This window comes from Aquarana catesbeiana, linkage group LG12, assembly GCF_042186555.1.
Source record: "Aquarana catesbeiana isolate 2022-GZ linkage group LG12, ASM4218655v1, whole genome shotgun sequence".
NCBI classification, from domain to species: domain Eukaryota; kingdom Metazoa; phylum Chordata; class Amphibia; order Anura; family Ranidae; genus Aquarana; species Aquarana catesbeiana.
In genome coordinates this window covers 226,155,028-226,169,898 of record NC_133335.1, presented here as the reverse complement: position 1 = coordinate 226,169,898, position 14,871 = coordinate 226,155,028, and the positions used below count along the sequence as shown (strand labels likewise).

At 41.5% G+C, this 14,871-nt stretch overlaps 1 protein-coding gene across 3 annotated transcripts in view; it reads right to left on the bottom strand.

Annotated features, from left to right (window-relative positions):
• The window catches only part of SPAG9 (sperm associated antigen 9), a 114,763-nt gene that overhangs the window by 29,202 nt on the left and 70,690 nt on the right, over nt 1-14,871 (bottom strand). For all 3 annotated transcript variants that reach the window (XM_073606807.1, XM_073606808.1, XM_073606810.1), the window contains 11 exons: nt 13,426-13,525; nt 11,389-11,510; nt 8,642-8,699; nt 8,043-8,195; nt 6,376-6,427; nt 4,992-5,122; nt 4,689-4,745; nt 2,093-2,266; nt 673-802; nt 337-429; nt 79-246 (listed from right to left, as the gene is read on the bottom strand). In XM_073606807.1, the coding sequence (XP_073462908.1) occupies nt 79-246; nt 337-429; nt 673-802; nt 2,093-2,266; nt 4,689-4,745; nt 4,992-5,122; nt 6,376-6,427; nt 8,043-8,195; nt 8,642-8,699; nt 11,389-11,510; nt 13,426-13,525 (1,238 nt within the window). The remainder of the gene's footprint in view (nt 1-78; nt 247-336; nt 430-672; nt 803-2,092; nt 2,267-4,688; nt 4,746-4,991; nt 5,123-6,375; nt 6,428-8,042; nt 8,196-8,641; nt 8,700-11,388; nt 11,511-13,425; nt 13,526-14,871) is intronic.

Genomic DNA, 14,871 nt, shown 5'->3' with positions numbered 1-14,871 from the left:
TTACAACATGACAACCCAGATGTTATATTATGACAATAGGACAGATATTATAATTTGCCTCTTTTGGGGGTAACTTACCTTCAACTCTTGCTCTAGTTTCTCTAAACTGCTCTGGGACTCACTGCGCGGCTTCTGGTCATCCACATCAGAGCCCGGGAGGTCGCTATAGAACACACTGGCTCCAATAATTGAGCCGCCATCTCTGGTCTTCCCGCCAGATAGGTTGACACCGACCGCACACCAAAGCTGGGAAGGGGACACAGAACATCTGTCACCGACAGCGCCGGAATAACACACACTGACCTCAATCTGAAGGAAGCTGATCTGTGCCGTTACCTTCATTGAAGTGTCCTTCTCATCCAGCGGCCTCAGGTATACTGGAACCGGCAAATTCTTCATCTTGCCTTCACTTTGTCCGCCGTTGGTAAGCTACGATCAATGGTGTGACAGAAGAAAAACATGCAGAGTTACAATGAAAAGAAGGCGAAAAAAATCACACACACACACACACACACTATCTCACAAAAGTGAGTACACCCATTCACATTTTTGTAAATATTTTATTATATCTTTCCTAAAATATATCTATATCTATCTATCTATCTATTTTTTTTTTTTTTTTTTAAATTATAGAAAGTGATTGGGTTGGATATATTTATATTATACACACACCGGTTTGTACTTCTGAGGAAGACTCCAACCAAACGCCTGAACACGGCCATCTTCCTTCTGGACGTGCGCTTTCATTTGGCGGTATTGCTCTCTCTTCTGTTCTCTCCGGGAGGCCACAGAGGCTTCGTTACTGTACAATGACGATTAATGAGACATAAAATGTGAATTATACACTATTCTGCCAACTGAAACAAAATTATAGAAGTAAAGTACTCATGGTCAATCCCTAAAAAGGTTGCGGTAAGAACAGAAATAGGGGAGCTACAATTTCGTTAACAATTTTTGGAGGTGCTGCACCAGGTTGTTATCTTGATCCTTTTATTACTTGGATGAGTAACTAACCTGGAACAAGCCTGTGCACATCAAGGCTTAGACCCCATACACACTATTAGATTTTTGTCTTCAGATTTACCAAAACCATATAACATGAGGTCAAACCTTAAGAGTTTAAATTTGTATGCAATCAGGCAGGCCCTTGCACTACATGATTTTGGTAAATCTGAAGACAAAAATCTGCAGATAATCTAATAGTGTGTATGGGGCCTCAAGCTGGCCATAGATAGATCTTTTTTTTAGATCAGCCAGTCGGCTGATAACACCCCCCCCCCCAAAAAAAAAAGCCCCCCCCAAAAAACAGCGGATTCCTCCATCCATACAATCGAGAACAAATGTCAATAGATGGGTCGAAATGTGTGTGGTCCTTGCTGAACTGACCAATTTTCGATCAGTTTATTGCCAGCTTAAGGATAACAGCTCTGGAAAATGCACCATGAAAAGCAATTTCACAATAGGGAGACCAGTATTACCATTTTACCAGGTCCACTTTAAAGGATCAGTGAAGTCTCTAGTTCCCAACAAGCTGGCTGGGTGCAATAAAATGGGAGTAAACTCCCATGTATGATTTTTACCTATAGATAAGCCTATAATAAGGCTTACCCATAAGTACAGTAAATATCTCCTAAACATGCACCGTTTAGGAGATTTTTACTTTAGATGCAGCTGGTGACGTCACAGGCGCACACAATCGGAAAGAACGGCATACGCGTGCAGTTTCTTCAGACCTTTGCCATAAACAGGGACATAATCGCCAGCTCAGCCATTCATATTGCCGAAGCCTGCGAACCCGAAAAGATGACCAGGGGAAGATAGAAACGCCTTCACAGCAGTGACAGCGCACCCACTGGAGGGCTTCGTTTTCGGGTAAGTCTGTCATAAAGTGCTAGCATGCAATGCATACTAGCACATTATGACTTAAAACTGCTCAGGGCCCGATTTTTTTTTTCATTTGATGCGGTTTACTACAGCTTTAAGTAACAGCGCAAAAAGTCTGCTGGTGTGTTTGTAAAACTACCATACTTCAGCTTATTAAAACAGATTTTTCTCCCCAAGCATTCAACACAAGCATTACCACAAAACTCACTCATCACTAAGAAAGTCGAAGGCTTTGGACTTGTCGCTCGGGAGTTTGGCTAAGGCACTGCTCTTCTTCTTGATGGAGGGGGTGATGTGTGAGGTTGGGGCGTTGTATCGGACGTTGACAGGCAGGTCGGGTTTCTTAGAAGCAGTGCCGGAAGGGCTGAACAGGCGGCTGAAACTAAACAGGAGAAAAACAGATTCTGTTATTATAACAATAACCCTATCAAACCAAGAAGAGGCTTTTCACTGCAGAAAACCTGATGGATAACAAAACCTAGTTCTGCCTGACTGCAGAATTCTCCAGAAGGAGTTTCATCAGTGTAAGAAACAGAAGGTCAAATAAGGTGTGAATTAGAAGGACACCACCAGAACGAACATCATTCACTGGAAACCAAGACATCTACTGAATTATAAGAGAAAAGTCAACTTCTGAAACATGCAAGAGCCGTACTCCACTGCGCTCCAAGCTCCTACATGCTGTCAAACTCAACAGAGCTGGGCAGGAGGCATGTCAACCTGTGAGGTCACAGTCTAATTATGAGTACAACACCACCATGAATCAGCATTGAGTCCTGTAGGTAAACTGGCCACACTAGTACTGATCAGTTTTCCATGCTTCGTGTGGTCAGGAAAATTAAAGTGGCTGTAAAAGCACAAGGTTTTTTACCTTTGTGCATTACATGCACGAAGGTAAAAAACCTTCTGTGTGCAGCAGCCCCCCCCTAATACTTACCCGAGTCTCCTCTCGATCCAGCGATATCCAAGAGAACCTTGGCTCTTCGGGGACTCGCACAACAAATTGGCGTTTCATGTTGTCAATCACAGTCAGTGAGCCAATAAGGAGAAGGAGGGGCAAGTCTGCAGCTCCCTGTGTGAATGGACACACAGAACTGCGGCTTTGGAGCACGCCTGGTTGGATGCCCCCAGAGCAAGCTGCTTGCTGTGGGGGGGGCAGCCGGCAGCAGGGAGAGCCCAGGAGTGCCGGTGGGGACACGAGAAGAGGAGGATCAAGGCTGCAAAACCATTGCACAGAGAAGGTAAGTATAAATGTTTGGCTTTTTTAATGTAAAAAGGAAAAACAAGTGTTTAGTAAAACTTTAATAAAGCAAAAGGGGACTGCCAAGATGACCAGATATTCACTGTACATTAAACACACCATATAAACAAATGCAAACTATGTTGTGCATTAAGAGAGGTAGAGGAACCTAGTACAAAAGAAAATAAATGAACTCCACTTTTGTTAGGAAAAAAAATCCCCTCTGGGTGATCAATTTACATTGCAAGGATTTTAAAAACTGTGTTGCAGATTCCTACCTGTTTCTGTTCCGAAGAAAACACTCCATGTTCAACTATGTCCTTGGAAGATTCCTGAATAGGGGTGTCGGTGTTCATTCTGATCAGCTGAAGCATTTGCAGTTTACATTGCAGTGCCTGCATCCCTTTTTCAAGTGATTAGAGTGTTCTAGACCCAAAAGTTTTATTTTTTTACCTTAAAACTTCAACAAGTTGTCCCCCCCCCTCCCACTCCCCTCCCTAAATACTTAACGGAGTCCTGTATAGATCCAGCTTTGTGCCCACCTGCATCAGCGCTGGTTCTTTCTCCCCTCTCACAGGCCCAGACACAGCAGTGGGAGCCATTGGTTCCCGCTGTTGTCAAGCAAATGCTGTGAGGAGGGAGCGGCTCTGAAGCCAGACCACAAGTGTGTCAGCATAGGAAGCCACTTCCTATGCTGGCACACCACAAGAAGAGAAGGAGCCAAGATTGCCCATGGGGGACCCCAGAGAAGGAGCCAAGATCGCCCGCGGGGGGATCCCAGAGGAGGAGGTTCTGGGACGGTCTGTGCAATTGTACTGCACAGAGTAGGTAAGTAGAACATGTTTCATATTTAAAAAAAAAAACAAACAAACACATAGCCTTTACAACCACTTTAACCCTTTTGGAGTATCTCACCAAAAATTACATTTTTGTTGCATAGGATGCCTAAAATTTGACTTGTATCATGGGGCAGACTGCTGGGAAAATCAGTGAGCCAATCACACAAGCAGGTAATGACATTTCTGGGAAAGTTCTGCACAAATGTGTACAGAACTCCTATAGGTTGCCATATTGCAGTTAATTTTACGGAAAATTACAGCGGCTGAAGAGGAAGGTAATTTTTAATAAAATAAAATCACAAAACTGCTTTCTATAACAAGTGTATAAGCTATATTACTTATTTACTATATTTTCTTCCCACAAAAGTGGAGTTACCCTTTAAGGGTCACATACACTTTATAATGGATCAGCCATTATTATGCACACTCTGCATAGAGAATGGGCCAGCATATAAGTGCACCTGTCTTTTAAAAAATATCAGCACAGGCAAAAAAAACAAAACAAAGAACAAACAAACGAACAAACAAAAAAAGAACTCTCCCCCCCCCCCCAAAAAAAAACACAACTAAGTCAAGGAAAGTTATAGGCCATTCTTGACAGGTTTATTTTATAATAAGAAAAAATTCTTAACCGTATTATGAAGATCATCACCGGTTCATAATCATCCTGAAAATGAACTGCAATTTGCATTCTTTAACATCTTTAATGTCTTTCTCCAACTTACAATTGCCAGATGCTGGACCTCTTCTTTTCTTGCATGGCCGGATTCTCTCTGGATGCTCTGAAGGAAAACGCAAACTTTTCTGAATTACTAGGAAGGTGTCAGTTTATTAGCGAGTGTAGTACATTTAGAGAGTTAAAATGTACATTTTTCTAACATTTACCATTTCAACATAAACAAAATATACCTTGTAGAATATATGATTTACATTTTTTTTTTTAATTCTTGTATGAAGTTATCAAGATGTTATCAAAAGACCTTACAAGACAATTATTTTTTTCATCTCCCTGTGAGTTGTACGCATACCTTATCATTTCCGTCCAGCGGACTGCCTCCTGCAGCTCCATTAGTCTCTCCTTATACTGATTCCTCTCCATTAGAACCCGCGCCATCTCCACCCGTGTGAATCGCTTCCGCTGAGCTGTGGGTACGTCGCTCTTCAGCAAAGAATATAAAATTGGTCAGAAACAGGGACAACACAGACACTGATTACAGTAACTGGGTTAAATTCCAGAATGTTTTAGTTACTTGCAAACTCATTTAAAATCTTCTTCCTATTCCAATTTTGGGAGAATAACAAAATCACGTTAAACATGTTGTGTTACAATTTTCCTAAACACATGCGGTACAAATCAAGTTGGTTTAGATATCAGTATAGAAAAGCAAATATAAGAAAAAAAAAAAAGATAAAAACAATTACTAAATACCACTTACAGTCTATGTTAAAAAGGTATGTGATCTCATCAACCCTCCACAACCCCAAAAGACACCCCAGTTTCTCAGTACAGCTAACTTAAAGTGGTTGTAAACCCTGTTACACCACTTTTACCTACAGGTAAGCCTATAATAAGGCCCCTTTCACACTGGGGCGGTAGGGGGCGTCGGCGGTAAAACAGCACTATATTTAGCGCTGTTTTACCGCGGTATTCGGCCGCTAGCGGTGCGGTTTTAACCCCCCGCTGGCGGCCGAAAAAGGGTTAAAACCCCTCGTATAGTGCGGCTATAGCCGCGGTATTACCGCGGTATAGCCGCGGTATTGCCGCGCTGTCCCATTGATTTCAATGGGCAGGAGCGGTGAAGGAGCGGTGAATACACCGCTCCTTCACCGCTCCAAAGAAGCGCCTTACAGGAGATTTTTTCTTCTCCTGCCAGCGCACCGTTTCAGTGTGAAAGCCCTCGGGCTTCCACACTGAACAAACAGCGGAGGCTGTTTAGGGGCGGTTTGCAGGCGCTATTTTTAGCGCAATAACGCCTGCAAACCGCTCCAGTGTGAAAGGGGTCTTAGGCTTACCTGTAGGTACTGTAAATATCTCCTAAACTTGTACAGTTTAGGAGATATTCAGTATATGCACTGCTGCCGACGTCATCGGCGCACGCGCACTGAAGAAACTGCTCGCTCGTGACGTTTCTTCAGGACTCGTGCCGTGACCGGCGGCTCCCGCACAAATGCGTGGGAGTGATGTCATGGCGGCTCCGGCCAATCACAGCACTGGAGCTGCGAACCCGAAAGTAATTTGCTCTATACTAGCTCATTATCCCTTTGTCTTGCAGGCCCCCCCCCCCCCCCAGGTCTGCAACCTCTTTAAAAGTGTGTTTTTTTTTTTTTTTCTTCAATTGCTGGGTCCCCTTACAGACACCTCCCCCCCCTCATGTTTTCTAGGTTGGGCATTACAGAATGTGTTTAACTTACATCCTCCTCATCTTTCGATTTCTGTCTTGCCTCCTCCGCTTCCGCCTTCGCCCTGGAACAAAAGAACGTCAAATATTTACAGATGGCATAAAACTGTCCTTTGCAGTAGAAACTATCTTCGTCCATTCCACAAACTCTGATTTAAAGGGGTTGTAAAGGTTCACGTTTTTTTCACCTTAATGCATCCTATGCATTAAGGTGAAAAAACATCCAACAATGCCGGCCCCCCCAGCCCCCCCATTTTACTTACCTGACCCCTCGAAAGTCCCATGCTCGTTCCAGACATCATCTTCGTCGCTCAGCCTGGCCGTTGAGTGGATGGATTGAAAGCAGCGCAGCCATTGGCTTGCGCTGCTGTCAATCACATCCAATGACGCGGCGCAAAGGGGGGGCAGGGCCGAGTGATACAGTCGGCGGCTATAGCCGCCGGCTGTATCACGGGAGCGCACCTGAAAGAACTAAACACCATGCGAGGGAGCTCGCATGAAGGTGTTTAGTTCTTGCAGGGAGGAGCTCAGACAGCCACCGAAAGGACCCCAGAAGACCAGGTTCGGGGCCACTCTGTGCAAAACGAGCTGCACAGTGGAGGTAAGTATAACATGTTTGTTATTTAAAAAAAAAAAAAAAAAAAATACCTTTACAACCCCTTTAACATTAGCGCACAAATTTGCTGTTAATCTTTGTATCTTTTCTATTAGGGGTTGTTCACATTGGACTACATTTCTAACTCTTAACAAATGCTCCTATAGTTTTATCGTGCTTTAGTATGGGCATTAGACTGGCGTTTTATAAGCGTTAATGATGAGCTAAAAACGTTTCCTAACCGTCCTGTGTGCGTTAACGTGCATTAAAACTGCTCCACAAACGCCTATTTTTAAAACGGAAGTGACATTACAGAAAATAAATAATTTGAGATGTGGCTTCTTGGTGAATGTTTCATTTATTCTCCCTCTCCTTTGGAGAAAATGATTCCCAACTGTTTGCACAGACCAGTTCACATATTTCAATCCATGCATCACGCTTTCTGTATGCTGCATCACAGAAGCTTGGGGTGCTGGGATCGTATAATTCTGGACGGTTTTCGACCTCCTGGATCAACAGGGACAGACATTGTGCTGCTTGAAGATGGCTGACATCAAACAGGAAGTGTAGAGAAGGAAGTGACCGCAGGACATGCTATGCTCGCCTTTATCATTACTGGGCATTGTGGGACATTACATTCCTCTTGCATGATTTTTTAAATCTAATTTTAATGCGCCGCAACCGCTCAACAAATGCTTGCCAGTGCATTTGGGGAGCGTCACTATATTCATGAATAGGAGGCATCAAAAGGCCTCAAACGCCTCTCGAATGGAGGCTTCAATTCAACGCCAGACTCGACATGAAGCTTTCATTTTGAAGCGAAGCGACGCATCATGTTTTGATAATGTGAACAGCACTGTGTGCTATCCATTGTATCATTTGCATAGACCTTTGAGGGGTGTTAAAAAACGCCCCTCAAACACCTGCTTTCAATGCCAGTGTGAACTTAGGCTTAGTGTCGTATAGAAGAAATGCCTTTTTTATTTGGGAAGTCGGTCCGTGAACTGTAAATTTACCAAACAGTAAGCAGTAGGTTATTTTAATGAGAGCTACAACAATATGGCAGAAAAGTGGCAGAAACTAACTTTTTCAGCTCCTCCTCCAGATCCTTGTTCTTCTCCTCTAGCTTCTGTTTGGTCTGTTTGATGGAGGCCAGCTCACCCTGTAGGACATCCTTCTCGCACATCAGCTCATCCAGCTTGGCAATCAGGTCATTCTTTACCACATTCAGCGCGTTCCTGGAATAGATCATATGATGAAGATGGACAAAACATTGGGGGTACGTGTGGGAGGTCAAGAGACTCCAGACAGTCGCTATTTCAAGGCAAAGTTCTCTTGTAGGAGGAACCCCATTACCCACCAATACCTTCCTACCTTGCTTAATATTGGATGTCCTAGCATTACATCCTGGGAGCAGGTCACATGCTCCTCCATACCCTGAAGCAACATGTATATAGCGAGGGCTCTGATGGAGGGGATGATGAGAGTACCAGTGGGTTGGATGGTGGGGGTCTTCATACAAGATAATCTGTCACTGCCCTTAAAAAGCAAAGGGATCTATTCCATTTATCATAGCAAATCTCTATCCTGGTGCATTAGTCATCTACTGTGACACAGATCTTCTACCAGTAACAACACGTCACACACTGTGCAGAAGAAAAAGGAATAATAAAAGGGGACGTACTTTGTTTCCAGGAGCTGTGTGTTCTCCAGGATAAGATTTTCCACCTCTCGCCCCATTCCTGAAAGGCAAGATTGATAAAGTGTAGTTGCCATCGCAATCATTACCCAATCATCACATCACAGCAGTCAGATGCCCACCGCTGGCTGCTGCACAGTTTTTGGGACCTTATGTTTCATCAATTCCTGCCTGCCCCTGCGTTCCTTTAACCACTTCCAGCCCAGGCCAATTCTGCCATTTCTTTCCTACATGTAAAAATCATCATTTTTTTCTGGAAAATTATTATATAGATTTAGCAAAGACCCTAGAGAATAAAATGGCGGTCGTTGCAATTTATGTCACACGATATTTGCATAGCAATTTTTCAAATGTAATTTTTTTGGTAAAAAATACACTTTACTGAATTTCAATAGTAATAAGGAGAGCTGTAATCCTTGAAGTGTCATTTATTGGTACATCAGAGTGACAATAAAATAAAACTGACGCGTTTCGGCAACAGCCTTAGTCGTAGCTAGTTTGAAATCGATATGGCAAAATATATTATATATATACACACATACACACACACACACACACACATACTCACATGCAAATTCCATCTCTAAAAAATTGACACAGGTTAGTGTCACAGAAAATTAACATATTTGATTGATACCACCAATTATTCAAGTGGTTAGTGACTACACCTGTTTTTAGCCAGCATGAGAAGAGGGAGAGGAAAGAAAGGCAATACAAAAAGTTTTATATTGCCTTTCTTTCCTCTCCCACTTCTCTTATTGTTTTATTGTCACTCTGATGTACCAATAAATGACACTTCAAGGATTACAGTTTTGCCGGCTCTCCTTATTACTGTTGCATTGTGTGTGTGTGTGGGGCACATCGAGCCTCGGCACCTGTGAGTGGACCTGGTGTATGGATTGAGTTGTCCCTGCAGAGAGCGCCGTTACCTTTCTTCTTTTCCTTCCTGAATTTCAATGTATATATATATATATATATATATATATATATATATATATATATATATATATATATATATATATATATATATATATATATATATATATATATATATCCCAATTATTTGGTAATATTTTATGCCGTGTAAATAGATATCTAACATGTCACGCTTTAAAATTGCGAACACTCGTGTAACGGCGCCAAGCTTCAGTACTTAAAAATCTCCATAGGCGACGCTTTAAAAAAACGTTTACAAATTACCAGTTTAGGGTTACAGAGGAGGTCCAGCGCTAGAATTATTTTGCTCGCTATGTTTGCGGCAATACCCCCCCGTGTGTGGTGCGGATGCCGTCTACATACGTGGCTGCAACGGATGTATGCGTTCGCTTCTTCATGCGAGGGGACGGGGCGCTTCTTTAAATTATTTCTTTTATCTTTACGGGCAAATATTACAACACAAGAAATAAAGAAAAAACAGAAAAGTGTCACAATACAGAGTGACTTAATCTGTGTTACCAGAATATCTGCATTCCCTGACCCTTTCACTATTAAATATTGGGCCCCCAACTGAACGATGAAGACAAGAACCTCATATTCCTGCTGTACGTGCCTCCAGTACAATAACCGATACAAAATAGCAGACATGAAGAGGGAATAAAGAGACATCCAACACTGCTTGGTTCTATTAAACGTCTAATAAAAACTATCAAATGACCATACAGTTCCAGCGTATGTCTCTCTGGTATTGCTAGTATATAATTAAGACCAACCCCACTTAAAACTCATATTTTAAGTTTTGGTGGGTAGTAGTGTGCTAAATCAATAGACAACTTCTTATAAGTTACAGAGACTTGATTTACTCTTCCTACAATTGTGAGAATTCCCCCCAAAAGTTTGTGTCTCAACCCCTCCCACAATGGGGAAAATTCCTTGCAGTAGTTTTTTTTTTTCTGCCCCTCCCACAATGGAGAACTCTCCCTGCATCAATTGGTATCTGCCACTCCCACAATAGGGAAATTTCCTGCAGCAGATTGTGTCTCTGCCCCTCCCACAATAGGAAAATTTCCTGCAGTAGATTGTGTCTCTGCCACTCCCACAATAGGGAAACTTCCTGCAGTAGTTTGCGTCTCTGCCCCTCCCACAATGGGGAACTTTCACTGCAGTAGTTTGTCACTGCCTGTCCCACAATGCTAAGATTTCCCTGCAGTAGTTTGTGCCTCCGCCACTCCCACAAGGAGGAACTTTCCCTGCAGTCGTCCAAAACGTTGCTCCTTCTACAATGGTGAAGTCTCCTAGGAGTAACTGGGGTCTCTGCCCCTCCGACCAGTATATAATAAAAAAGGTGTCACTTTCAGCTAATGGTCAGGCTTGTGTTGACAGGGCCCCTCTGCACAGCCATTCACTGGGAAGGCCAGTGTGCTGCTGTTTCTCCACCCCTAGCTCTCTAAGCCCCTTATGCAGCTGAGAGGTCATGTAAAAAAGTAAAAAAATGTATATGTATATGTGTATATATATATATATATATATATATATATATTTATTTGTTACACACATACATATACATACTCTTTTTTCCTTTTTTTATAGCTATACAAAAATGTTTTGCTTTTCATTTCTATTTTAAATTGAATGAGTTGTTTTACAAGGTAAGGGATCACATATACTTGAAAGGCCATGGTAACAGGTTCCCATTAAACCCAATTTCATAAATCCTTCATTTCTTACACACTAAGCCACCCAATCCAAGGCACAGCACATTACACAGGAGAGGATCTTTATTATTATGGCCATACCTAACAGGTCAGCCCCTTCATCCACGTCTCCGATGAGGTCCGTCCCCGCGGATGACAACTCCTCGAATAGGGAATCAGTGTTGCGGTCGAAGGCTTTATTCTCTATACCTTTGGTGGGAGTACTGAGAGAAGAAATAGATCATCAATCTATAACAGGTCAAATATCCTGATATTAGTCTTCAGGCTGCTGGACTAATAAAACTTGAAGTCAGCTACTTTCAGTTTAGGTACAAGTGTAAAAATAAACATTCCAATGATTATCACACAAACCTCTAAGCAGCAGCATTGTTCTCATGAATACCTGTTCTTCTGTGTTGTGGTAGCTACCGAAGCAGAAATAAAGCAGTCTGGTGGCAAATAAATGACAAATCCCACATTTCAAGTTCCCAAAATCATTCTGAAATGTCAAATTCAAAGACAAGTTTGACTTTCCATGCACAGAGTGTAGGCCACACAACCCTTGCCGAAGCTGGCACTATGCTTGTCCCAAAGGCAGACTTCCTTGATCCATGCTTCTGGCCACACTGGACATCACCAGCAAATACCACACACGACCAGTAATTTGAATAAGTCTCGCTTCGGAGCAAATGTTGCTTCTGGACTGAAACCTACATTGGGGGAACTGCAAGCAGCCAGGCCACCAAAAGAGCAAGCTTTGTGCTGTTGGGACGAGCTTTGCTCTGTGGATCCCGGCACTACGAGGATGGCGAGAAAGCAACTGGACTGCATGTGCATTTCCACCACATAAGCTGGGAAACAGGCAATAAACGTTTTGATTTGGAGGACTGAAAATATGCTTGTACTGCATGTGAGGGGCATTTACATATAGGAAAACGTTTGAAAAACATGTGCAAAAAGTAAATGAATTTTTTGTTATTTTTTTAAAATATCACTAGCTAAACCCTGGGGTCTTTTATAGCCTCAAGATGATGCTACACAACATACAAAAATCAAACTAATGATAAAGAGGTCACACTACAGTCAATAAAAGCAGAGCTACACCCAAAAGGGGAAGCTCTACTTGTCTACGCCACCCCCCCTACATTTTTTTTTGGGGGGGGAGCGGGTACATGGTTTTGACAGGTACCCACTTCCAGCAAAATTGAGCCAGATGTTCTCACCCCTTCCCCCATAGCCAGTCCACTCACAAAGCGCAGCGTGATTCCAACATGCGCAGTAGGGAATCCAGCAGTGAAGCTGTGCTAGTTTCCCTTATTCAAGATGGCGTCGCTAGCACACGAGATAACCAATTGAAAAATCGTCTCGGATGAGGAAACCGCTGGATTCCTAGACAGGGAAGTGCCCAGGGAATATTAAAAGTCAGCGGCTATAGTATCTTTTGCTGATTTTTTTTTTTTTGGGGGGGGGGGGGGCATGGCTGCAGGAAAGAAAAATCACTCAATTCCCCCCATCAACACAGCCAGTGCTGATGTGGGAATCCCTGTCACTGAGCTATTGTGTTCTCCCAGTGGGGGGGGGAAGCCATCCCTGCCGTGTGAGCATCGTGATTGTGGCTAGCAGCTATAGCCACAGGCAACAATAAATCGCATTAAATATTCAACAGGCTGGTTGTAGAATCTCAGCTGGTTCCTGCTGAAATGGCCATCCCATCTATGGGAGGTTTTAATCCCGCACAGAGATTAGAGCTCAGTCTGAAAACACCCCAACCACTAACAGGCTATACCAGAGATTTTCAACCTAGGTTCCAGATGTTGCTAGGGTTTCCTTGAGCTATGGCGGATTCAAATTCTATCTGATGATGCCTGCATAGTTCCAGGACCAACATAATTGGGCAAAGTCAGTGGTATGACACCAACAACTACCTTTTTAGCTGTCTGTGAAGAAGTTCTAACCAGCTCTGTAAGAGAAGCATTCCTCTCTTCGACCGCCAATGTAAAAAGCTATTTTGCATTTGACCCCCCCAAAAATGACCTTGTTTTAGGGGTCCCTAGGACTTTAAAGTAGTTTTAGGGGTTCCTCTGAAATAAAATTGTGGAGAAAGACCAGTCTATACTGTCTTTACAGGTGAGGCTTTACCTGGTCATCTGATGGGATTTTGGATCCTTGTCCATGTCCAGCTCTGGAGTAGACTCGATAATAGACTGAACCTCTGACTTCTCCTCATTGTCATTGGTGTCTGAAGGAAAAAAATAAAAAACACAATATAATGGAATTTTTATAGATACACATTTCTGGTATGTACAGTGCAGTTGTATATCTACTTTTTTCATAATCCTCCTCTCCACACTTTGCTCAGACTTGTAAACAACTTGACCTCCCGAAGATTTACACCCCCCCACACCTTTTACGACCAGGCCATTTTATGCGATCCGGTTTTGGTGGCATTTGATCGCAAATGCATTTATTTTTTGCGCTATAAACAAAAAAAAAAAAACAAAAAACACTGACAGTTTTGATTATATATATATATATATATATATATATATATATATATATATATATATATATATATATATATTTTTTTTTTTTTAAAGAGTTGAGATTGCTGCACATAAAAATATTTATTGAAAATTACATCAAAGATGGAGAACGCCCTTCTTCAAAACCACATACCTACAAATGGCTACATACATAGAAGATAGAAGAATATATATGGCTCATTATCAGTACACCTGTTGTTGTTCCAATTTCTTGAAAAACTTTATATATTGAGAAGGAATTTTGTATACTCTAGTACTAATTGATTCCAGATTGTTTATTGATTTAATCATGTGATGATGATAATGATATATATATATATAGATATCTATATAGATATCTATATCGATATCTATATAGATATCTATATATATATATATATATATATATATATATATATATATATATATATATATTCTTCTATGTATGTAGCCATATCTAGGTATGTGGTTTTGAAGAAGGGCGTTATCCATGTTAGCCCGAAACGTCACCATATATACCATGCATCTTTGATGTAATCTTATATTTTCAATAAATATTTTTATGTGCGGCAATCCCATCTCTTTCTATATTTTGGCCCTTGGGAAGGCCAGATTGCTTGCACATCCTACTGTGACCGACGTGCACCTCACATTTATATTATAATTATATATATATATATATATATATATATATATATATATATATATATATATATATATAAAATATGTTTTACTTTCTGCTATAAAACATATCCGAAAAAAAAAATGTAACAAATTAAATTTCTTCATAAATTTAGGCCAATATGTATTCCTTTACATATTTTTGTTAAAAAAAAAATCCCAATAAGTGTATATTGATTGGTTTGCGCAAAAAATTACTAGAATATTTATTATTATTATTATTTTTTTTTTCATACTAGTAATGGCGGCAATCAGCGACTTCTAGTTGGACTGTGATATTGCGGCGAACAAATCGGACACTAACCGACACCTTGTGGGAACCATTTACACTAATACAGTGATCAGTGCTAAAAATATGCAGTGTCACTGTACTAATGACACT